The sequence below is a fragment of the Mastigoproctus giganteus genome, chromosome 8 (genome assembly GCF_048544385.1).
Source record: "Mastigoproctus giganteus isolate SK-2022 chromosome 8, ASM4854438v1, whole genome shotgun sequence".
NCBI classification, from domain to species: domain Eukaryota; kingdom Metazoa; phylum Arthropoda; class Arachnida; order Uropygi; family Thelyphonidae; genus Mastigoproctus; species Mastigoproctus giganteus.
The window spans coordinates 72,988,859-73,015,401 of record NC_143582.1 but is presented as its reverse complement, the minus strand read 5'-3'; the positions used below and the strand labels follow the sequence as shown (position 1 = coordinate 73,015,401).

General features: G+C 37.0%; 1 protein-coding gene across 2 annotated transcripts in view; it reads right to left on the bottom strand.

Moving 5' to 3' along the window:
* Positions 1–26,543, bottom strand: part of TBC1D5 (TBC1 domain family member 5) — a 416,292-nt gene that overhangs the window by 124,138 nt on the left and 265,611 nt on the right. For both annotated transcript variants that reach the window (XM_090379490.1, XM_090379491.1), the window contains exons 15-16: positions 15,453–15,559; positions 20–147 (exon numbers count right to left, since the gene is read on the bottom strand). In XM_090379490.1, coding sequence (XP_090235616.1) covers positions 20–147; positions 15,453–15,559 — 235 coding nt within the window. The remainder of the gene's footprint in view (positions 1–19; positions 148–15,452; positions 15,560–26,543) is intronic.

The window sequence follows — 26,543 nt, the reverse complement described above, 5'->3', positions numbered from 1 at the left end:
ATTATATTTCTATATTTACCTATGTAAAGATACGGTTATTTCTCCATAACCATTCTTTACAGGAGCCCGATGAATATCTCTCCTGCCTCCAACTAAAGGAATATGCTGTAACATTTGAATGGAGTATCCTACAGGTCGCTGATATTTCTAAAAGAATATATAAAATTACAAGTAGGATATAATATAGCATATAATGATACTATGTATTTTTGTTACATATATAATTATATATCAAAAATTAAGCAGAAATTTAGTAACCAAGAAAAATTCTAATAAAGCAATATGCAAAAATTATTCTTACAGCTATATTCTACACAAAACATTTTGCTATATTATTAACTTCTTCCAGAGTATATACGTATATACATGTTTTATGTGCATAGGCCCCAAGGAATGTGTATGTATATTATGCATTTTTAAAGGCAATTTAAAATGGCATTTCAAAGTATGTTACAAATCTTCCAGTAAGTGCTGCTATCTCTAATCAGTGTTTCTATATAATTGTAGGTACAGTTTCTAGTAGATGGTGGGTAGCACAAAAACAGATTTTAGGTTGGGTACCAAAAAATGTAGCAAAAACAGTGGCAGGTCACTTGACAGACACTCAACTTTATTTTTAATTTCTGAAAATGTTTTGGGTTTTTGAATTCTGCTTAAATGCCAATTATTTCTTCGTTTCTTAACAGACTGCACTACTTACTGTATGTAGTTTTTAAAGTTTTAATAAAAAATTAAAATTTTAAATTATGTTGTTTTATGCTTTTTATTTTCAAAAAAATATATTAATTCTACTCAAAATTTCAAAAAAATGTTTTTGATTTTATTTATTTTCAGATGTTTATTGAATTAGAAAAATTTTAACAAGTAACCTGAATCTAAACAAACACGGCATCAGAACCTGTCCAGTACTATGCCACTTTTCAAGCAAAAAGCCATACAGTTGTAAAGACAGTGATGGGTCAACTGACAGGTTCTTGAGCACAATTTCTATCAGAAAATTGTAAAAAAAATCACTTCAGAAACTAATCAGTAAAAGTTTGATGATATTTAGGATGGTAGAAAATATTTCAGATTTTCAATCATTGATTAATGGTTAATGCTGGACATCATTTTTGAGGGTCAGGTGACTTGCCATGACCACTCAGCTAAAAGTGGAGTGAAGAGGAAAAGGCAATTTAAAGGCAAATTGCTTCTATCAGCTATTGTTGTCCTATTTTTCTTAAAAAAGCCAAAATTGTCTTGAATTCAGATCCAAAATTTGTTGAAATTGAATAAGTGATATATAAATAGATATAGCAGATAGCATTACATCAAAAAAAAAAAAAAAAAAAAAAAAAAGGAAGAAATTATGAGTCTTTTATGATTTTTTTGTGATTTAAAAATTCTTATTTGATCATGCTTGGGCAAATGAGGAAAAATAAGGGAATATTAATATTTAAGAGCATTTATGCACAAATATTTCATTTTTACAAAATTTTCAAAAAACTCATTCCTTCAGGGGCCATGTACTGCTTATAAATTCAGCCCTGAAAAAGTTACTATTCACGCACAGCAATGCAGTGCAAAAGGTGGTTGCAACTATATCTATTATCCACATGGTACTCATTTAAAAATAGACATAACTTTTATAGCACAGAATAAATACGAATTTGCATACTGACTTACATACTAACCAGTATGGACTATCATTCATAATTTAATAATGCAACTAATCATAATAACTAAGTTTCTTGATTTTAACATATGATACAGCCAAGATGGGGGGGGGGGTCTTTGTGTATGTGTTCAGTGCAGAGAGTGCAAATAAATTAGGTCTCGGTGTTCTGATGGGCGTTTATGAGAACTTGAAGAGTAGGGCTGAATTAGGGTGGATCCACTCGAAGGAATTAAAATTGGGGCACATCAAACTCTCATCTGCCCAACTCAACCCCAGAGCATATACTTGTGCATCAGGCAACACAGTGGCAATCCCCACGGCAGAATATGTTGGTCCTACAGGAGGCAGATATTGTCGACAACTATTTCAGAGAAACAGGAAATACATTGTGCAAGGATAGGTGGAATAAGACCAGGGTATGTCTGCCAGGGGAAAAAGTTGATGATGTTGTAGAGTAGATATCATCTTTTAAGGGCAACAAAAGATGATATTGCTGTACACATTGGCAGTAATGATATTAACAGTATGAGATCTGAGCACTTACTTAACAAGTACAGAGAAGTGGAAAAAGTCGAGAGTTAGGATTGGATTTGAAAGTGCCTGCAATTCTGCCCAGGCATGATAGGCGGGAGTACATGATGAGAGCCTCATCAATCAATTCAGCCTTGGAGAGAATGTGCAAGGCTCATGGAGTAGAATTTTTCTCAGCGTGGTGTGTGCTTGTTAAAGCAGGAGAGACTGTTTTTACAGGGATGGGATACACTTAAATAGAAGGGGTGCAAGAATATTTGCTGATGATATCGAGGCAGTGATTGGTGGGTCAGAAAACTGCTAGCAGCTTGGAGGGATACATAGATTAACTAGAGCCAGGCAGAGATGAAAGCGATTCTTGCATTGCTTCTATTGGAACATGCAGCAGAAAAGCAAGGTGTCGGGGATTTCAAGCCCTGTTGTGAGTCATCATGGAACAGGTAAGTACATGGGCTGTGTTAGGATAACTAAGAATAAGAACATGTGCATGTATACTTGCATGTACACTGATACTAGTTGCATTGTAAATAAATTTGATGAATTTGAAGTATTGATTAACACTGCCATAAGAGTCAATTGACCATCTGTCTACTTTAAATTGCTGCAGCCCTTTTAATTAAATGTGAATCCATGACATTTTCTAACTTTCCATTAACTAACAGCATATACAATCGCAAATAATTTTGCACACATTTTTCATTTAAATTTTAGCTCTATACCTAAAACTGACAAATCAGTCGATTTGACTGTTTTAAAATTTTGATAAAATTGTTAATTTTGTACAGTTAATCAAGTTTTTCTATTTATTTACCTCGTGATAAACATTTATGATTTTATGATTTGAATCAACCTATGGTTTGTACAAGTATGTGCCCAGATGCATATGTCTGCATGTCTATGCAAGCCACTTCAGGTCTGAGCATGTGTAGGGGTCAGTCACTACCACATACTGAAATTTTATAAACGGAAAGGTATTTCAACAATTTTTACAGTGCTAGTTAGATTGCATTACAAAATGCGGTGATCTCAGGTCTTACCCAAGGCAGATTAAAACTGTCTATAGGAATTAGAAAAGCTATCTGAAAATGAGTCTGGAGAGGAGAGTGGAGATGAAGAAACTGACTAACGGATTTCTAATGAAAGAGGCAAGGAATCTAATAGTAGTAAAAATACTTTTGATTATTGTACATCAAGTGATTCTGTAGATGATAACACATGGCATCCTAATCATAATAACAATGTGTCTACCAGTAAGCAGCAAACATACCTAAAAATCTGGGCACATATGGGAAGTTATAAAATCAGATGGTCCTTCAGTTGGATGTGCACTACAAAGGAACCTAATTCCCGATAACCCTGAGCTAACTCCTTATGAATTGGCCATCTTCATGGACTTCGAGGGAGCCTTCAACACCATCTGGTGAGATAGTGCCTTGGCACGTCTTCGATCGGCAGCTTGCCCCTGGCAATTATACAGCCTCTTCCAAAATTATTTTTCTGACCGAGCAGTTATTCTTAAGTCAAAATTCCAGCAAGTCACCAGATCAGTAAACCGAGGTTGTCCCCAAGGGTCAGTCCTGGGACCCCTCATCTGGAATATAGTCCTCCAAGACTGGCTCTCCCGCACCTTCAGGAATGCAAAAATTGTAGCCTTCGCTGGTGATCTCACAGTGGTGGTGTCCGGGCATTCACAGAAGGCCATCGAAGAAAATAGAGTGGGCCAGTAAATCAGAGAGTCTTATAATGGGGGATTTTAATTTCTCAGATATTGACTGGAATTTCGGGGCTGGTCACTCACACACTTGCAAGGCTTTTGGGGATTTATTGGATGATTGTTTTCTATATCAGCATGTTCAGGAGTCAAATAGAGAGAGTAATACTCTTGATTTGATTATCAGTAGTGATTCTTCATGCATTAAGAATCTGCAGAAAAATGAACCACTAGGTGGCAGTGATCACAATGTGCTGAAGTGGGATTTACTCAAAGAGGTAACTACCATTAGGGGTAAAGGGAAGGGTTATTGCTTTCGTAAAGGGGACTACGATGGACTGAGACAGTATTTAAATTCTATACAGTGGGACCAACTGATGATGTTACCAACAGCAAATTCAAAATGGGAAGCATTTAAAGAACTTATCTTGGAAGCTACTAGGCTTTACATACCAACTAAGAAATATTGTTTAAGGTTTAGGCCTAAATGGATGTCAGATGAACTAATGAGACATATGGCAGAGAAGAAAAATGCATGGGATACATACAAATTAACACGTGACACAGAAGCCTATGATAAATACAAGTTGATTTGTAACCAAGTTACAAAGGAGGTTAGGCAGGCGAAGGCAGATTAAGAGAAATCTTTGGCAAGGGATGCAAAGAAAAACAGCAAAGAGTTCTTTACAGTCAGTCCTCGTATAGTACGATAGTTGTGTTCCTAGAAACCCTCGTGCAATGCAAAATCGTGCAATATAAACAACAGGCCCTATGGGAAAAATAGGGTTAGGTGCTCACCACCCAAGATTGAACACACATTTGTTACCAAAACATTACCAAACACAATAAATAAATACTTACGTATTTTATTACGACTATTACGTAATAAAATATTGCTAATGCTTTTGCTTCTATCGTAAGCAAACTTGTTTTTTTGCTTGATTTTCTATCGAAACAGATGACAGCCGTTCCATCTTTTCCAATTCTTTGTGTCTTAATCTAATGGATTTTAATTGCACTTTGAGTTATTCCTGCTATGAAAGTTGTTTTTATTTTCTCTGCATTCTTTGTAATTCTCGGCATTGCCTCATTTAGCACGGGTCTGTAGCACGTGGAATATCACATGGTCTTTCATTTTGCTCAAAGCGCTTCACAATTTCATATTTTTTCTCTATCGACAGAGGTGGACTGGCCATAAGCCTTACCGGGGAAACCCCGGTGGGCCGGAGGCCAGTGTGATTTTGGCCATAAACCATAGTATGAGGCCACTATAAATTTTCCCGGGTAAGAATTTTTGACCCAGTCCTCCTCTGTTTATCGATATTGCTTTTCTTTTTCTCACTGAATCTGCAGTGTCTTCACCGGGATGCTTCCTTTTCACACCTTTTAAATATTTTACTCATTTTTAGGGAATAAAGCACAATTACAAAATGAGGAGGCACGCTTGATACACATAAACAAAGCTGCGCGCATGTAGCAACTGAATAAACAACAACACCGTAAAGGCAGAGATACACTATTAACACATCACATTTTACTAAAGCACATTTCTAGGGGTTACTACCATAAAACAATAAAAACAATTTCCAGTTGCGTTTCTGCTAGTGGAATCTGTTATAAACTGGTAGTAAACTCTATCTGATTGCATTTGTGATTATACCGATAGCTGGAATTGTGTTGGTTTTTATGTTATTATGGTGAAATGTGTTTCCCCTTCACTGATATAAAAAACATAAATACATTTTCAGAATCTTCTCTTCATTCCTATCGTGTTGTGTTCGGTTGGGGTGATTCCGCATTGGACTGCCATTTCTTGTAAACACAAAGGCGAATCATGCATAAGCGAATTCGGTTCGTGTTATATAGGATGTCGTTCCCCTATTTATAAATTGTGTATGATCAAATTCGTGTAGTGCAAACACGTGTTATACGAGGACTGACTGTACTTATGTAAACTCTAGAAGGAAGGGGATGAATCAGATTGGTCCATTTGATATCGACGGGTCAACTGTTGATGATCCTGCTCAGTTAGCTAACAAACTAAATGAATATTTTGCATCGACATTCACACATGAGGAGTTATTCAGCGAGGGGAATGCCATAGGTATATTCAACTGTGGCAGTAAGCTAGAGAATCTTGTAATAACTGAGAGTAAAGTGGAGGAGAAATTGTTGAAGATAAACACAAGAAAGGCACCTGGGGTGGATAGGATCTATCCAGTTATATTAAAGGAGGCAGCAAAGGAAGTAAGCAAACCCTTAGCCATAATTATGAGAGCTTCCTTGAACTCAGGGGAGGTACCCATGGACTGGAGATGTGCAAATGTGACCCCAATTCACAAAGGATCAAAGGCCGACACAAGTAATTATAGACCTGTGAGTTTAACTTCTGTTCCCGGAAAATTAATGGAGGCACTGGTTAAAGAAGCACTGCAAGATCATCTAGACAAGACTTCAGTTATAGCTCGGACACAGCATGGTTTTGTTAAGGGGAAGTCTTGCCTGACCAATTTGATTGGATACTATGATGCAGTCACAAAAGAACTGGATGCAGGGAATAACTTTGATATTATATACTTGGATCTTAGAAAGGCTTTTGATACTGTTGCACATGGAAGACTGCTGCACAAATTGGAGCAGTGTGGCATTGGAGGCAAATTGCTGCAATTGATAAAGGGGTGGTTGAGGGGGAGAAGACAGAGTGGTAATCAATGGACACTGCTCATCGTGGACTAATGTTATTAGTGGAGTCCCTCAGGGTTCAGTATTGGGTCCATTATTGTTTTCTGTATTTATAAATGATATTGATGATGGTATATCAAGCTTAATGTCCAAGTTTGCAGACGATACGAAGGTTGGCAGGGTTGTCAAGAACACTACTGACACTATGCTGCTGCAACAGGATCTGGAAAGGATGAGCAGATGGGCTGAGAGGTGGCAAATGAAGTTTAACATTGACAAATGTAAAGTACTACATATGGGAAACAACAACCCCAGAGTAATGTATCAACTCTGTGGTACTACACTGATAGTGGTAGAGAATGAAAGGGACCTGGGGGTGGTTGTGCAGGCAGATATGAAGTTCTCTGAGCAGTGCAGATGGGCTGCAAGAGTAGCTCATGGTGTATTGTCAATGATATATAGGAATTTTTCTAGCAGGGATAAGGAGGTGATTATTCCCTTGTATAAGGCAATGGTCAGGCCACACCTAGAGTACTGTATACAGGCCTGGAGGCCTCATTTCAAGAAGGATGTAGAGCTGCTGGAACGAGTACAGAGAAGGGCAACAAGATTAGTGAATGGAACAAAGGCTTAAGTTTTGCAAATTACAGTGTCTGGAGACTAGGCACCAGCGAGGCGATCTGATAGAGGTGTATAAAGCCTTGAATGGTTTGAGCATGCTCAATGCTGATGGGATTCTTCCTCTTGCTCAGAATAATCACCTGAGAGGGCATAAATTCAAATTGAGGAAAGACAGATGTAGGATAGACGTGCGGAAATTTGCCTTTAGCCAGCGGGTGGTTGGTTGGTGGAACAGACATCCATCCCTTGTCGTGGAAGTTGATAGCCTAAATAAGTTTAAGGCTCAGCTGGACAGGAATTTCGAATGAACAAAGGGGTGAAGTGGAAGTGGTTTATTTTTTATTTATTTTTTTTTTTTTGGCTGATGCTCCATAAGCTTGCTTTCTTGTATCAAATGCCTCTACTAATGCTAATGCTAAACTAAAATGATGCTATTCAAGAATATACCGGATCTCAGGCACCCAATGCAGGTAAAGATATTTAATGCTCAACTACCAATTGTCACTGAAACCAAGGTACTTGGGGTGATTATTGACTCAGCTTTCTCCCATATCTTGTTTATCTAAGAAACAAAGTTAAGAGATTCTCAGGAACCATCATACGCATCTCTAAAAATGATTGAGGACCCTCCAAAAAGTCCCTGCAGTTGTATTTCAAAGCAGTGTTTTTACCAATTGTGACCTATGCAGCCGGAGCTTGGTTCTGAATGAAGGAAGGATCCCATCAGAATTCAGCATGCTCAACCCATTCAAGGCCTTATACACCTCAATCAGATCAACGCGCAGGTGCCAAGTCTCCAGCCACTGCAATTTGCAGAACTTAAGCCTCTCTTGGTAACAGGATCCCTTCATTCACCTCAACAATCTTGTTGCCCTTCTCTGTACACGCTCAAGCAAATCTACATCCTTCCTAAAATGAGGCCTCCAGACCTGTACGCAGTACTCAAGGCATGGCCTAACCATTGCCTTATACAGAGGGACAATCACCTCCTTTTCCCTGCTAGCAAAATTCCTATATATCATTGACAAAACCCCATGACCTGCTCTGGCAGCCTGTCTGCATTGCTCAGAAAACTTCATATCTGACTGCACAATTACTCCCAGGTCTTTTTCATTTTCTACCACCTTAAATATAGTACCACACAGTTGGTACGTTTCTCTGGGGTTACTTCTACCCATATGCAGCACTTTACATTTGTCAAGGTTAAACTTCAGTTGCCACTTCTTAGCCCATCTGCCCAAATTTTCTAGATCCTGTTGCAGTAGCACACTGCCATTAGTGTCACTAACAACACCACCAACCTTTGTATCATCTGCAAACTTCAACACTAAGCCTGATATACCTTCATCAATATCATTGATAAATATACAAAACAACAGTGGACCCAACACCGAACCCTATGGGACTCCACTAATAACATTAGTCCACGAAGAGCAGCACCCATTGATTACCACCCTCTGTCTTTTCCCACTCAACCATCCTTTTATCCATTGTAGCAACTTAGCCTTAATACCATTCTGCTCCAATTTATACAATAGTCTTCCATACGCAACAGTGTCAAAAGCTTTTTTGAAATCCAAATATATGATATCAAAATTATTTTTTGCATCCAGTTCCTTTGTATCCACATCATAATATCCTATCAAATTTGTCAGACAAGAATTTCCCTTAACAAACCCATGCTGTGTCTGAATTATTGCTGCAGTCTTGTCTAGATGATCCTGCAATGCATCTTTAACCAGTGACTCCATTATTTTACCTAACTGGTCTGTAATTACTCATGTGATCCCCCCTTCGATCCCCCTTTGTAAATTGGGGATACATTTGTACATCTCCAGTCCATGGGGACCTCCCCTGAGTCCAAGGATGGTCTCATAATTATGGCTAAGGGTTTACTTAGTTGCTTTGCTGCCTCCTTTAATATAACTGGATAGATCCCATCCACCCCAGGTGCCTTTCTTATGTTTAACTTCAACAATTTCTCCTCCACTTTGCTCTCAGTTATTACAAAATCATTAAGCACCCTGCTACAATTTGATAACCTTCTGCCATTTTTAAACCTTAATAACTCCTCATGTGTGAATGTAGATGCAAAATACTCATTCAGTTTGTTTGCTATCTGAGCAGGATCATCAACAGTCGAACCATCGATATCAAGTGGACCAATCAGATTCATCCCCTTCCTTTTAGATTTTATAAAAGTAAATAAATCCTTGCTGTTTTTCTTAGCATCCTTTGCTAAAGATTTCTCATAATCTGCCTTCGCCTGCCTAACCTCCTTTGTGACCTGATTACAGACTAGCTTATATCTGCCATAGGCTTCTGAGTCGCTTGATAATTTATATGCATCCCATGCATTTTTCTTCTCTGTCACGAGTCCTATTAGTTCATTTGATAACCATTTAGGCCTAAACCTTGAACAATATTTCTTAATAGGTATGAAACTTTTAGTAGCTTCCACGATTAATTCCTTGAATGCTTCCCACTTAGAATTTACTGTTGGTAACATCGTCAGTTGATCCCACTGTACAAAATTTAAAAACTGTCTGAGATCACTGTACTCACCTTTACGAAAGCAAAAACCCTTTCCTTTACCCCTGATGGTAATTATATCTTTAAGTAAATCCCACATCAGTACACTGTGATCACTGCCACCTAGTGGTTCCTTCATCTGCATTAGTCCACGAAGAGCAGCATCCATTGATTACCACCCTCTGTCTTCTCCCACTCAACCATCCTTTTATCTATTGTAGCAACTTACCCTTAATACCATTCTGTTCCAATTTGTACACATGGTACCACACCCTTACAATGCTGTCTTGCAGCTGAATCTTACTTGTTGGCTTCTTTTGAGCAATTTTAGACTGCAAATTCTTAATACACGAATGATCACTGCTGATAACCAGATCAAGAGTATTACCCTCTCTGGTTGCCTCTCGAACATGCTGCTGCAGAAAACAATCATCCAATAAATACACAAAAAATCTTACTAGTGTGTGAGTGACCAACCCACAAGTTCCAGTCAATAACTAGGAAGTTAAAATCCCCCATTATAAGACATTCTGATTTACAAGCCCGCTCTATTTCTCTGTACAATTGTTCATTGTACTCATTCGAGTCATTAGACCTATAACACACTCCTACTCTTATTTTTGCTTTCGCAGTGCCTATGTCACACCAAACTTATTCAACAGTGCACTGTTCATCTATATCAACTGGATGCACTTCTTTTGATTTTATGTTTTTCTTAATTAACAGCATGACACCTTCTCTCTTCCTATCCTGTCTATCCTTTCTGTACACATTGTACTCCCTAGATTCCCATTCTGCATTTCTAATATCAGTGTGACACCACGTCTCTGATATCCCAACAATATCCGCCTTTGATGTCTTGGCCACTTCAAATTCATCAAATTTATTTACTATACTTCTAGCATTGGTATACATGAACTATTGCATTCGTATACATGCAATAACTCACACTATCTCTGGCCTTTACAGAGAGTGTACTTAGACAGAATTGGGGGAAACCTCAGTGCCACAACACAATAAACATTATACATATATACTATGTCTTGCCTTTCTGTACATACTGTACTCGCCATATTCAAATTCTTCAACCCTTATGTCTGAGCGGCACTGTGTCACTGATATTTCTACAACGCCTGCATTTGTTGACTTAATCAGTACTTCAAATTCATCAAAATTTATTTACTATGCTACTAGCAGTAGTGTACATGCAAGTATAGATGCACCTCCTATAACTCATAGTTATCCTAACGCAGCCCATGCATTTGCTTTTTCCGCGAGGACCCCCAGCAAGCCTTGAAATCCTCGACACCCTGCTTTCCAGGTTGCTGCATGTTCCAATAGAAGCAATGGAAAAATCACTTTCGCCTCTGCCTGTGGCTCTAGTTAATCTATTAGTCTGTGTATCCCCCCCCCCCCAACAAGCTATCAGTTTTTCAATCTACCTACCACCACCTCAAAAGCATCAGCAAATATTGTTCACCCTTTATATTTAAGTGTATCCTATTCAATAATAAGTACAGACCATGTCAAGGAAAATTCTAACCCATGAGCTTTTATCTGGGTCATGCAGTTAATAATTCTGATATGTTCTTTAAAAATAAGTTTTCTCAGTTTTCAAGGAATTTTACCCTGTTTAACTGAGTATTCTATGGTCATGCAAGGTTAGTTCACAACCTGAGTGGATTTTCTGTAAAAAGGCACAAATCATTTTGTGTGCTGATATTCTAAATTCATCAATGTGGCCCATTTGGTAATTATTTATCACTTTCAATCGTGTTTTTTTTTCCCCCCCAATCAATCATCTATTTGCTTTTTTGCTTGACTGAATATGCTGTAATCATAAATATGTGAAATAAAAGGAGGTAAACTGTTAGCAATATTATCTGTTTTTTGATGAAAAATAATGTTTAACTTAAGACAAATCCACAGGGCCTCTTTCTCTTTTCTCTTATTCATATAGCTTAGCACGAGAGAGAGAGAGAGAGAGAGAGAGAGAGAGAGAGAGAGAGAGAGAGAGAGAGAGAGAGAGAGAGAGAGAGAGATGTTTGTGCACTGACCTGAAATATTCTTTTTTCTCCATAAAATTTTAGATGAAAATCAGTAAGTACCCTTAGACCAGCATTATGTATTCCTTGGAGAAGGCCACAGCTTCAAGTAGTATCATGTACCATGGTGACAAGATCATATGATTCAATCTCAAGAAAATACCTCTCAAATCACTACTTCTTTCTGCAAATCACTTTGTTTTGATTTGTCATAAATATCTTCCCAAAGGGTAAAATCCATAATTAATGGAAATATAAGAAATCATGCAAATGGCAATGATGACAACCAAACATACACTTTATTGCATTAATGTGTACAAACTGAAATGATAAGTTAACGTAATAGTATTATGTGCTGTAAATCAGCAAAATAAATTCTCAATATTTTGTTGTTCCTCTTCGAGCTGCAATTACAGCCTTGCAATGATCTGGCATAGAGTTAATCAACATCTGGATATACAGTCACCCAATTCCATGGTACCACACCCTTACAATACTGTCTTGCAGATGAATCTTACTTGTTGGCTTCTTTTGAGCAATTTTAGATGACATTATGTACCAACAGTTTTCAATAAAATTCAAATCTAAACTCTTGCCAGGCCAGCCCAACACTGGCCCAACAAGTATCTTCTTCCTCATTTGTTGGGTCAATAAAGGCTGCTTCTTGGGGTGATAGGCATGCAGACCGCATTCCGAAAGCTCTCTCTGGATAGTTAGTGCACTTGTTTCAACACCAGAAGCCATCTCAAAGTCTAGTTTTAGATCAGGAGCACTAGCATGGTGATTACGAAGGCATAGCCATCTGGTGAGTATGGGCTTGGCACACCCAGGGTCCTGAGCTGGCTGGATATCATCATTCTTCTCTTTCTTGGTGATTTCTGTCTACTTTTCTCTCTCTCTCTTTCTCTCTCTCTCTGGGTAATTCAGAATTTTTTTTTTTTTTTTTTGCCTGTTGCAGCATAAGCCTCAGGCTTCCTTGATGCAATACCTTGCAATTACTGTCTGATGCAATAGAAACATTATCTGACACAATACCTTTGCTTTGCAACAAACAAAATGACTGTAATCAAACAATATCTTATACGTTTCACTACAAATGTTACTTTTTTTTAAAGGTCATGCAGGTTTTTTGTCACCACTGTATTTTCCAACTAGATCCTCCTTATACATTATATCACATCTGTGTCAGCCTTTCCTGTGTAGAGCACAGTTTCTTAATTTGGATACATCTGATATTAAGTATTGTTATAATCAGTTTGGGGTCCTCTGCAGTCTCACTGAAAGATTTTATCTATTATTATTTATTTGTTTGTTTGACCCTTGTGATTGTCTCTGAAGGGATATACAGCTATGTTTATTTCCTTTGATATGTGTTTTTCTGGAAAAATGGGCTTGTTAATATTCATTTCTTAATTGGTAAATAGTTCCAGTGTTTGATCTTATGTTACCACTTGTCTCCCAACATTGGTTTCTTTAGTAGTATTCATTTCCTAGTTTTGTTTGGTGCTATGGGCTTGTAGTGTTCATATCTTGTTTGGTGGTGTGACTGGCATAGTCATAGTTTGCTCTTGTGGAAGTGTAGTTAGAAAGAACATGCATTTAACAAGAAAGACTTATTTGGTGAATTTAAAAGTTCAGCTTGTGTTTATACCGAATTATATTTTTTGGTTGCTTGTGTAGACTGGTTCATTTATAGGTAATGGTGTTACCTCAATTTTCCTTCTTGATAGGTTATATTTCTCTTAGTTTTATATTTTTGAATTGTTTTTCTTGCTTTCAATGATACTGTTTAGAACAGGACTGGTTGGTTTCCTTTGTAGTTTGGACAGCATAGACTGCTGAATGTGTGGTCCTTTATTTCATGACTGTTTTTACCACATGTCAACATTCCATGTATGTTGTTTGCAAATGGACAAAATGTCAGCAAATATGTTTGGTTTGTATAGGAGCATTTGGCAGTTGGTGGGTTGTGTCAAATGTGAGAATAAAAGTTCCTGTCTGTACGATAGTTTCATTTTGTTATATGCCATCAATTTCATTTCATAATTCCAGTTTGTTATATGCAGGACTAAAAAGCATTTTTTAGTCCTGCATATAACAAAGTAAATTTGGGAGTTGTCACTGACAGTTTCTCTGAACGTATTGAGTGTACTGTCTCAATAAGTAGGGGGGTATCAAAAAAAAGTTCATACCCTGACCTAGAAAAACATCAGTAGGAAGATGCTGTTTTTAATACAAGTTGTCTACATATTCAATAACTAACATGTGAAATTTCATTCCCGTAGGGGATCGTACACCAGAGGTGGGGCCCAGAATCTGAGGAAGGATACTATGATTGACAAAGTGGAGTATCGAACAGTGATCAAATCCCTGCATTTGCAAGGCAAGAAAGCTTAGGAAATTGAAGAAGAAATGAAAGCTGTGTATGGGCAGAATTGTCCATCCTATGACACTAAAAAAGTGGAAATGGGAGTTCGAGTGTCATTGATGAGTCAAGAGAAAGAAGGCCATCAACATTCACACACAGTGAGATGGGCAGCTGGTGCTGAGTGACAGACATGTGACAATTCATTTCATCACACATGCAGTGGGAATTATTTATGGGGTCTGAATTTTACATGATGATCTGCATGTGTCTAAAGTCTCCACACAATGGGTTCCAAGATTGCTGACGCCTTTGCAGAAGCAATATTGAATCCATTGCTCTTGACAACTGTTGAATTCATGTAGTGTGGATTTCTCCTGATCTAGCACTGTCAGACTTCTTGTTTCGAGAAATGAAGAAACCATTAGGTGGATGCTGCTTCGATTCGTCTCAGGAAGTCATCAATGAAGTGGAATCGTAGTTTCAGGCAAAAAGTGCGGACTTCTATGATCAAGGCATTAAACAACTGATCCATAGATGGGAGAAATACGTTACTATATATGGAGAGTACATAGAAAAGGATTAAAGTTCGTGTGAAGTTTACCTTTCTAGGGCTATTATTTCTAGGTAAGGGTACGAACTTTTTGATACTCCCTCATATGTCTCCTGATTGGAGATGCTGTACTGAATTTGGGAAATACAATGAGTCCCGAAAGTGTTTTCTGGATTATAAAGGGGGATATATGTCTGATTTATGTCCCATAGTACATATAATTCAAAAACATAGTTTTAGATATCTGTTTCCTGATGTTAAGATGAGGTCATGTCTGGACTGTTTGTTAGTCTGCTGGCTAGAACTTTCTGTGCAGGTCCAGATGTATCTTTACTACTCATCACTGTTCCTTTCTCTCCCCCCCTCCCCAAGGTTTCTAGTCTAACAACAAAGAGTACTTTGTGGCCGTGAAGGGCTTATTGCAATGTATCCATTGTATTACTATTATTATTATTATTATTGCAATAAAGATTTCTACAAAAGTGGTGCCAATTAGCAAGAAAGCAAATCATTTTTATTCTAATCTTCTTTTTGGATGGAAGGAGGTGCAACCCCAATGTAGTCAAAACTGAATTTTGAATTGTTTTGGGATTCAAACTTTTCAAATTTTACAAATTCAACTAGAATCCAAACATAGTGAAAAGATGGACCTTAGTGATAGAAATGCTCAGCTTTTAAAAGCTGGGCATAGAAAAACATTACTTTCTTTCCAATTTTATATTTAATAAATACATAAAAATGCAAAATTTGCTTACCACTGGGTCACGGAGATGCAATGCTAAATCAACAATATAATGGACATCTGCTACTGCTGGATATCTCATGAGATAACTCAGGCACATTGTATAGTCAGCAGACAGCACTATATAAAAGAAAGAGATTTTTAATTGACAAGCTTTAAATAAAGGCTATTTTTGGATCAAATATCTTGATAAATGTTGATTTCAGCCTTCTGAAATACCATAATGTAGTGCTGTAGGAACAGTGGGCCAGGAATGAAAGAGATGTTTTTCCCACAAGGTGTGCTATTTTCATGCTGTACTGTCATGATTCCATATTATACAATATATTTCATGATCACTTGCTACGTGAGAATGTATTCCCTTTATTATTCAGGTACCACTTGTATGTTAGATAGGTGGTGAATGTTGAAGGAGAGTATTTCTAAGTGTAGTAGTTGCAAAAAGGCAAAACGACTCAAGATACAATATGAATAAAGTTGATATTTAATATCATAGAACTGCATAGAAGAAACTGCTTGATTACTAAAAAAATACCATACATTATACACTATGAACCATCTCTAGGTGCCTTTCTCTTGCAAGTACATACAAAAATAAGAAAGAATATTTACATAAATTTGTTTATTAAAAGTTCATGGCACAAGTTGGGGAGGCAGGACATGAAACATGGTAAGCCATTAAACGTTGACAGTAACAAAGTTTTTAATGAAAAATAATGTAAATGAATTAAAATATCATTTTAATTTGCATCTAAAATATTATTTGATAGGAAAATGAAATGCTATTTTTATCTTACTGGGTGGGAATGATGGTAAGTACATTAGCTAAATCAGATGACTGTAAAGCATCTTTACTGACATCTTTACATCTGTCTGGTTACTAGACATGGAGGGAGTATAATGAACTGGATTAAAGCAGCCTCTTAACTTACAGCAAAATGGACCTTGGTGACTAGACTCCTACTCAAAGCTTAACAAAACTTTGCCCATTGCAAGGGCAACTTGGTACTGCAAATTGCTTCATATGATCACATACTGACCGTACTAAACAAAGTTCATAATGAATACCATGGCAACAGTGACACTCACTTTATACTGTTGTGGCATTACTTCTACGAGTGCAATAGTTTTATAGTCTCAGTTGTTTGTTTGCTTGTTGGTGTCATGATTATGCTGTACAAAAAGAAACAGTCATTTATATCCTGTTTCAGATGCCTCAATATATATAAAATGTAGCAATTAGGCAAGTTCCTGTGATGACACAACTTGAAACTTCTACATCCCTGAGCATATGGTTCCAGGAACCTACATACAAAAGTTACACTTTTTAAGAAGTATTATGTTTCCCCACAACAAAACTCAAAGAAGCAAAGCTAATTTTTATAAGAAAAAAAAAAAAAAAAAACAATAATGTTCATCTTTAAAAAGTAATATGGTTTTTTTTTTTTTTTTTTTTGCGTAACAGAAAGTTACTCAAAATACCAAAAATGGGGGAAAAGCTGCTAACTGTTTTCAACTTAAAAGTCATTTCCTATATTTAAAAATGCAGTTCAAAAATTTTACTGTATATCTTTCCTTGTGCTTTTCAAACTTGTGGTTTTTCCAGTTTTAAAGCAAAATTTAACACACACTTTGTTTAGTGCATTGCAATCTAACATTCTGAAATCAAACAAATTTTGATAAATCAGAATTTTTTTTTTTTTTTTTTTATCAAACTGTCAGCATTACACACGTGTATTCAAAGAATTGTTTTGATAAAACATACCCCCCATGGCAAGTAAGTCTCCTTTCAGCTCTCATAATAGTCTAGATTCATTGTGGTATGGGTTCAATGAGGAGCTTAAAGCATACTCCACTGCTTCCTGCAATTGTGGCAAATTGGATGGCTGCAGACAGGGCTGATATTCATAATATTTAACAACTGGTACATAATATATATACACAAGGGTGTCAAGACTAATACTCAAGATTTCTAAGAGGTACAAGCTAAAGGTTATAATGATTTATGCACCAACATCGAGCCATGATGATGAAGAGGTTGAAGAAAGGTACACTGAAATTGAGTCTTCTAGATGAGCAGAAAACCCACTACACTATTATTATGGGGGACTTCAATGCTAAGGTTTGAAAAAAACAAAACAGCGCAGAAAGGGGAACTATAGGAAATTTTGGAATTGGTGAAAGAAATGAAAGAGGCGAAAGACTTGTGGAATTTGCAGAATCTCAAGGATTGTCAGTAATGAACACTTTTTTCAAGAAAAGGGTGAACAGAAAGTGGACATGGAAGAGTCCAAATGGATTAACAACTAATGAAATCGACTTCATCCTCACTAACAGAAGATATATTGAAAATGATGTTACCATCCTGAATAAGGTAAATGTTGGAAGTGATCACAGAAGGGTAAGATGTACACTTGATATAGATGTAGGAAAGGAAAGGAAAAAACTGACTCGAGTAAATAATACAAAGGTCTTTGAGATAACAGAAGAGGTGAAAAGGCAGTATGTACTAGAACTTAAGAACAAGTTTGAGCTTCTGCAGACTGATCAGGACCAAGATATCGATGAGGAATATTACAACTTTCTGAAAGTGATAAAGCCCAAGAAACCTATAGGGAAAAAGAAATCCAAAGAAGAAAAAATTAGTCAAGAAACACTTGTTATGATGAACTGAAGGCGAAAAATGAAGAGAAAGATAAACACTGACAAATAGAAAATTGAGTATACTGAGTTATGCAAAGCCATTAGAAAGAGACCCAGAGAGAACATAAAAAGATTTAACACAAGAAAAGTAGAACGAGCATTAAGGGAAAACAAAGGATTTAAATTAGCAGCCATGAGCAGTAATACAGAAAGACAAATGATACTGAAACTGAAGAATAGCGATGGTGTACTTATAAACAGCAGAGAAGGCATAATTCAAAGAGCAGAAGACTACTATAGAGAATTATACAAGGAGCAAGGGAATGATGCCAGCAGTGGGGAAGATGGATTGCAAATTAGCAACACATACGACATACCCGATATTCTTCCAGATGATGTAGAACATGCATTGAAGAAAATGAAGAATCAGAAATGTAGAGTTGTTAAAATTGGGAGGAAAAGACAACAAAAACTGGCAAGGCTCTTCACAAAGTGCATTAGAAAAGGTGCGACGCCTAAGCAGTGGAATAATGCAATCATAGTTTTGCTGCATAAGAAAGGAAATAAATCAGAAATTGGAAATTATAGACAATTTAGCTTGTTATCCCACATCTAAAGTTGTTCACAAGGGTCATTACTAACAGATTGGAAAGAATACTTGATGAGAATCAACCGAAAGAGCAAGCTGGCTTTAGGACAGGATTCTCAATTATGGATCACCTTCGTGTAATATCACAGCTAATGGAGAAAGCAAATGAATATAAAACACCATTATGCCTGGCATTTGTGGATTATGAAAAGGCATTTGACTCCATACAGCATAAGGCAATGTTTCGGGCAATGGAAAGACAAGGCACGGATACTCCACATATTATGGTGGCAAATGAAGTTTAACATTGACAAATGTAAAGTACTACATATGGGAAACAGCAACCCCAGAGCAACATATCAACTCTGTGGTACTACACTGACAGTGGTAGAGAATGAAAAGGACCTGGGGGTAATTGTGCAGGCAGATATGAAGTTCTCTGAGCAGTGCAAACAGGCTGCAAGAGTAGCTCATGGTGTCTTATCAATGATATACAGGAATTTTTCTAGCAGGGATAAGGAGGTGATTATTCCCTTGTATAAGGCAATGGTCAGGCCACACCTAGAGTACTGTATACAGGTCTGGAGGCCTCATTTCAAGAAGGATGTAGAGCTGCTGGAAAGAGTACAGAGAAGGGCAACAAGATTAGTGAATGGAACAAAGGGGTGCTCTTACGAAGAAAGGCTTAAGTTTTCCAAATTACAGTGTCTGGAGACTAGGCACCGGCGAGGTGATCTGATAGAGGTGTATAAAGCCTTGAATGGTTTGAGCATGCTCAATGCTGATGCAATTCTTCCTCTTGCTCAGAATAATCACCTGAGAGGACATAAATTCAAATTGAGGAAAGACAGATGTAGGATAGATATGCAGAAATTTGCCTTTAGCCAGCAGGTAGTTGGTTGGTGGAACAGACTTCCATCCCTTGTTGTGGAAGCCGATAGCCTAAATAAATTTAAGGCTCAGCTGGACAGGTATTTCGAACGAACGGAGGGGTGAAGTGGAAGGTTTTTTTTTTTTTTTTTTTTGACTGATGCTGCATAAGCTTGCTTTCTTGCATCATATGACTCTACTAATGCTAATTATGATTTGGAAGAAAATATATGAGAATGTTACCTCTTTTATTACACTTGACAAAGACAGTAGAAAATTTAAAATCGAGAAAGGAGTTCGACAAGGAGACACAATATCTCCAAAGCTGTTTACTGCTGCCCTTGAGGAAGCTTTCAGAAGATTAGACTGGTCGTAGAAAGGAGTCAATGTGAACGGAGAGAACCTAAACCATTTACGATTTGCAGATGACATTGTGGTCACAAGCCACAATCCCAAAAAATTAAGAGGAAAATCTTAATCAGTTATGCACAGTTAGTAGGGATTTTGGGCTAAAGATAAATATGGCTAAAACAAAAGTAATGACGAACAAGCATGCCACAGAAAAGGAAATAATGATTGAAGGAGCAGTAATTGAAAAAGTGGAGTCATATACTTATCTGGGACAAGTTATTAGCTGTAATAATGATAAATGGCTGGAAGTCAAGAGAAGAATAAATTTTGGATGGATAGCTTTCAGGTTGTTGTTGTTGTTTTAGTTCAGTTTAACGACACAAGGGCTACTAAGGCCAAATTGTGTCTCTTCATCGTTAATTGACAAAAAGCGTATTGTTAGAGAGATTAAATTATATGCTTCTGTACAAACCAATATGTTTTAGATATAATAAAAGTTCTTCAAAATTTGCTTCATTTCCTAAGATGCAAGATAAATCAGGTGATATATTCAATGTAGAGAGTGACTGAAAAGTGTTTGACCGAATGGTTGAATATAAGGGACAATCAACCAGGAAATGACGGACTGTAAGTTGCGTCTGACAGGATGAGCACTGTGGTGGGCTTTCACCCAATAATAGGAAGAGATGAGTATGGTGAGTGTGTCCAATTCTGAGTCTTGCCAACACCACTTCCTCTCATCTGTTTCTTCGGAAGCCAGACAGCCACAGCTTTGGTTCTTCTTTTATCTGGTAAAGTTTATTGTTAGTGTTACTTTTCCAGGTCTGTGACCATTTATTGTAGCAGGCTTTGCGTATGACACACTTAAAATCAGAGAAAGGAACCTGAGGATGTTGTGAGAGAGAGCGGGGATAGCATTCAGGAAATATAGTCACATACTGAAGAGCAATATCCCAGTTTGTCTGAAACGTAAAATAATGAACCAATGTATACTCCCCACCATGACTTATGGAAGTGAAACTTGTGCATTGATTCCAAAAGAATGGAAGAGAAGCTGAGAACTACACAGCGAAGAATGGAACGAATTATATTGGGAATCAGACTGTTAGATAAGAAGAGAAACACATGCATTAGGCAGCAAACTCAAGTAAAGGGACATTCTTATCAAAAATAAAGAACTAAAATGGTCTTGGGCAGGACACATAGCTCGAAGACATGATGACAGATGGATTAAGAAAATAACAGAATGGTACCGAAGAGGAGCTAGAAGAAAACCTGGAAGACAAAGGCGGAGCGCCTCCAGGTGGGAAGGAGCAGCCGTGTGTGTAGCACACGCTTCTTGATTAGGCCGGGGTTCAAGCCCGTCACCACCAAATATGGAGGATGCGGAAAGGTCAGGGAATGACCACTGCATATCCCGGAGCAATATGGCCTCAGTTGCTAATGCTCCTAAAAACCAAATAACAACAACAAAGGCTGAGATGGATAGATGAAATTCATGAGTTTTGTGGGTAGTTAAATGGATGGCCAGTGTTCAAACACAGAAGGAACTGGAAAGGTTGCTGGAGAGGCCTTCATCCTTCAGTGGATTGAAAAATGGCTGATGATGATGACGACGACATAATATATCATACATATATATATAAATCAAACAATTTAAAAAATGTGTGCATTGCATGTAAGGAATGCAGATATGGAAAATTTCCTTTGTATTCTCTAAATAAACTAAACTATATTATATATTATAAAACTGCTTACTAATTGATATATAATTTGTAGCATAAATCATTCTAATAATTTCCAAATTATCTGCTGATATTTAGAAATTGTTGGTGTGATCTTTTATTTGATGTAGCTGTCACTAACTAAATGATGCCCACTGTCTGAGCTATGATTTGAAACGGAGAACTGCATCAAACTGTTTTGACAATTCCCCCATTAAACTGATAGTCATTAGGTGACCTGTAGTCTCGATATGCAGAGAATTACTCTTAACATCATTGATATTGTTCATGGTGCTAAATCCTCTCTCAGCTTCTGCTGAAGAAAGAGCAATTACATTCAAAATTTTTCTACTCCTTATAATACTGTCTGAGACTTTTATATATTGAATATCTCTATTATCGACTAGTCATGAAAATTGTTTATTGGAATGTCATTTAAGTAGTTGGCTTAATTTTATTAATTTTTGTTCACCTTCACTCCACAAAGCTCCGCAAACGTTATTTGGCCAAGTTTCAGGATGATTCAATAAAACTGAAAAAAACTTGAACATTCTCGTTATATTTTTCACTTTTGTCATCAAACAACAAATGCATTTTCATATACTTTATTAGACAATCTAATAGTTTTCACTTGTAATTGATACTTTATTATGTTTAGTTTCAAATGGTATATCATATTTATTCATTTTTATAATCTTATGCTTCTCTTTTCATAGTTTCCTTTATTTAGTTTTGTATGTTCAATCAGTTTTTACCATTTCATCAAATTAACCTGTCAGCTTTAATAACTGAAATATTTCTTCCTTGTAAAGCTAAAGAAAGTATTGAAAATATGGCTGTCAGTTATATCTTAATTATACAATAGATAGTTGTTAAAAAATTCTGATGGTACTTTCTAAATGTTTTTTGTGAGTTTTATTAGCATTAGTAGTGGCATAAAATGCAAGAAAGCAAGCTTATACAGCATCAGCAAAAAAAAAAAAAAAAAACTTCCCATTTCACCTGTCTATTTGTTCCAACAGTTTGTTCAGTTTTTCTTTAAATTTATTTAAGCTATCAACTGCCACAATGAGAGATGGAAGTTTGTTTCAGGAATCAACCACCTGCTGGCTAAAGGCAAATTTCCACACTTCTATTATGCAACTGTCTTTTCTTTCCTTTTTGGATTTGAATTATGCCCCCTCAAGTGCATAATCTGAGCAAGAGGGAGAATCCCATCAGCATTCAACTTGCTCAAACCATTCAAAGCCTTATACAACTCAATTGGATCACCTGCCTAATACCTAACACCGCAATTTGTAGAATTTAAGCCTTTCTTAGTAAGAGCAAAATCTTTGTTCCCCTCACCAATCCCACTTCCCTTCTCTATACTCATTCCAGAAGCCGTACGACCTTTTTCAAATGATACCTCCAGATCTTTATGCAGTAATCAAGGTGTGGCCTGACCACTGTTTTATACAAAGGGATAATCACCTCTTTATCCCTGATAGCAAAATTCCTATATATCACTGACAAGATCCCATGAGCTGCTAAGGTCAACCTGTCTGCACTTCTCACAAAACTTCATTGACTACACAATTACCCCCAGGTCTTTTTCATTCTCCACAACTCTGAGCGTAGTACCACACAGTTGGTAGATTACTCTGGAGTTACTGCGACCCATAGGCAGTACTTTACATTGGTCAGTGTTAAATTTCAGTTGACACTTCTCAGCAAATCTGCTCAACTTTTCTAGATCCTATTGCAGTAGTGTACTATCATTACTGTAATTAACAACCCTGCCAACCTTTGTATCATCTGCAAACTTGGATATCAAGCCTGATATATCTTCATCAATATCATTGATAAATAAAGAAAAAAGTAATGGGTCCAATACTGAACTCTTCGGAACTCCACTAATAGCATTATTCCACAAAGAGCAGCACCCATTGATTACAACAGTCTCCTCCCACTCAACCATCCCTTTATCCATAGCAGCAACTTGCACCTTAATGCCATACTTCTCCAAGTTGTACAGCAGTCGTCCATGTGCAACAGTATGAAAAGATTTCCTGAAATCCAAGTATATGGTATCAAAGTTATATTTTGCATCCAGTTTCTTTGTAACCACATCATAGTATCCAATCAAACTGGTCAGACAAGACTTCCCCTTAACAAAGCCATGCTATCTGAACTATAACTCAGTCGTGTCTAGAAGATCCTGCAATGCTTCTTTAACCAGTGACTCCATTATTTCCCAAGAACAGAAGATAAACTAACAAGTGTGTAATTACTCGTGTCACCCTTTGATCCCCATTTGTGAATTGGGGTTACATTTGCACATCTCCAGTCCACGGGGACCTCCTCTGGATTCAAGTATGCTTTCATAATTATGGCTAAGGGTTTGCTTACTTCCTTTGCCGCCTCCTTTAATATAACTGGATATATCCCAACCACCCGAGGTGCCTTTCTTATGTTTAACTTTAAAAATTTCCCCTTCACTTTCCTCTCAGTTATTACAAAATCATTTAGCTCCTGTTAGAGTTTGTTAAACTTCTAGCATCCACTTCCCTAAAGAATTGCTCATGTGAATGTAGATACAAAATATCTATTCTATTTGAAAGCAACCTGAGCAGGATCATCAACAGTTAAACCATCGGTATGAAATGAAGTCTGTAATCAAGTCACATAGGAGGTTAGGCCTTGCTTGCCTAACCTCCTTTGTGACTTGATTACAGACTAGCTTATATCTACCATAGGCTTCTGTGTCGGCTAATAATTTATATGCAACCCATGCATTTTCTTCTCTTCCACAAGTCTCATTAATTCATCTGACATACATTTAGGCCTAAACCTTGAACAGGATTTCTTAGTTGATATGAAAAGCCTAGTTACTTCCAAGATTAATTCCTTGAATGCTTCCCATTTAGAATTTTCTGTTGGTAACATCATCAGTTGGTCCCACTGTATAGAATTTAAAAACTGTCTGAGACCACCACAGTTACCTTTACAAAAGCAAAAACCCTTCCCTTTACCCATGATGGTAGTTACATCTTTTAAGTGAATCATACATCAGTACACTCTGATCACAGCTATCTAGTGTTTCCTTTATCTGCAGATTCTTAATGCATGAATAATCACTGCTGATAACATGCTGCTGTAGAAAACAATCATCCAATAAATCCACAAAATTCTTGCTAGTGTGTGAGTGACCAACTCACAAGTCCCAATCAATACTGATACTCCTTGACAAAATATTGTTTTCAATTTTTATTATTTCAATTGCTTTATTATGTGAAACTGATTCATGATGTTCTTTTAATTTTTTCTTCATTCATGATTGTAAATAAATTTCTTTATTTGAAGCATGAGCTTTAACAGAACATGACTGCCATTTGGATGAAATATGTAAGTTTTTAGCACTTTCAACATTTAAAGATACAACTTTTGAGTATCATTTGCACCCAACATTCATGTCACTAGCAAATAATAAGTCACTCATATTTTCTGTTGAAATAATCAAGTTGTTTTTCATTCCAAAATACAAATTTGTTATATTTTGTTCTGATTCTTGCAGTTTTTAAAAAAGACATTCCAGGCTATGGTTCATTATTAATATCCTTTCTTCTTTGTTCTCCCATAGATTCAGAAGATTTATGTTTATGATATTTAGAAGGAACATTACACCTTTTCCAAATTTTAATGTCTCTTCACATGGATATTCTTTTTTTAATATTTTATTATAAATTCTTCAATTTATAAATATCAAACCACTGCAAAAAAATTAACTCGCACTAGTCGTACTTACTACTTACACAAGATTTAAAACTTTTAAAACTTACTAATAATGAAACCATGTGAAAACTAAACCAGTTAGAAGCAGTTGCAATTATGTAATTCAGCGTTAATGATAAACTAGTGATTTCCCTGCACAATGTGCAATGCAGCCATGGATGCCAACCATCCTTTAACTCCTGCACACAAATAGTGACACTTCAGCTTAGTTGCTAGCACAATATTATGAGTTTATATAATTAATTAATTTTACCACTTATTATAGTTGTTATTATTATATTATTTATATTTAAGAACTAGTATGGAGGTATTTTAATATTTTAACAAGCAGAACAGCCGTATTGGTGTAAACCAGCTGAATATCAGCCCTGGTTGCAGATCTCTACTTCAAAAAGCTTGTTTCGTCCCATCTCACAGCTGCTCAAGGATTGAGATCTTGTAATAGGCTGAATCTAAGGAGTGTGAGGAAATCAGGCACCAACTCAGCATTGTTATGGGCTTATATGAGAGCTTGAAGGAGAGGGTGGATGCCCTCGAAGGATTTAAATTGAGGGGCCCATCAAGCTCTCAGCTGCCCATCATCAATGCCAGAGCTTGCACTTGAACGTCAAGCAACACAGTGGCAAACCCCAATGCAGAATGTGCTGGTCCCAAAGGAACTAGTTGTTGTAAGTGACTCTATTGTTAGGGAAATGGGGACCATATTGTGCAAAAAGGATAGATGGAACAGGACCAGTATGTCTGTCAGGGGCAAAGGTTGATGACGTTGTAAAGCAGATATCATCTTTTAAGGGCACAAAGGGTGATATTGTTGTACTCGTTGGCACTAATGATATTAAGAGTAGGAGTGGCAGAATTACTTAACAAATACAAGACAATGTTGAAAAAAAGGCATGAGTTAGGGCTGAATTTGAAAGTGTCTGCAATTCTACCCAGACATGAATTGATCAACAAGGGAGCCTTGTTGATCAATTCGGCCCTGGAGAGATTGTGCAAGGCTCAAGGGGTAGAATTTTTCTCAGCCCTGTGCTTGTTAACAGGAGAGATGGCTTCTACAGGGACAGGATACACTTAAATAGAAAGGGTGCAAGATTGCTGATGCTATCGAGGCAGTTAAGTGGGTGGGAAAACTGCTAGCTTGGGGGGGGTTGTT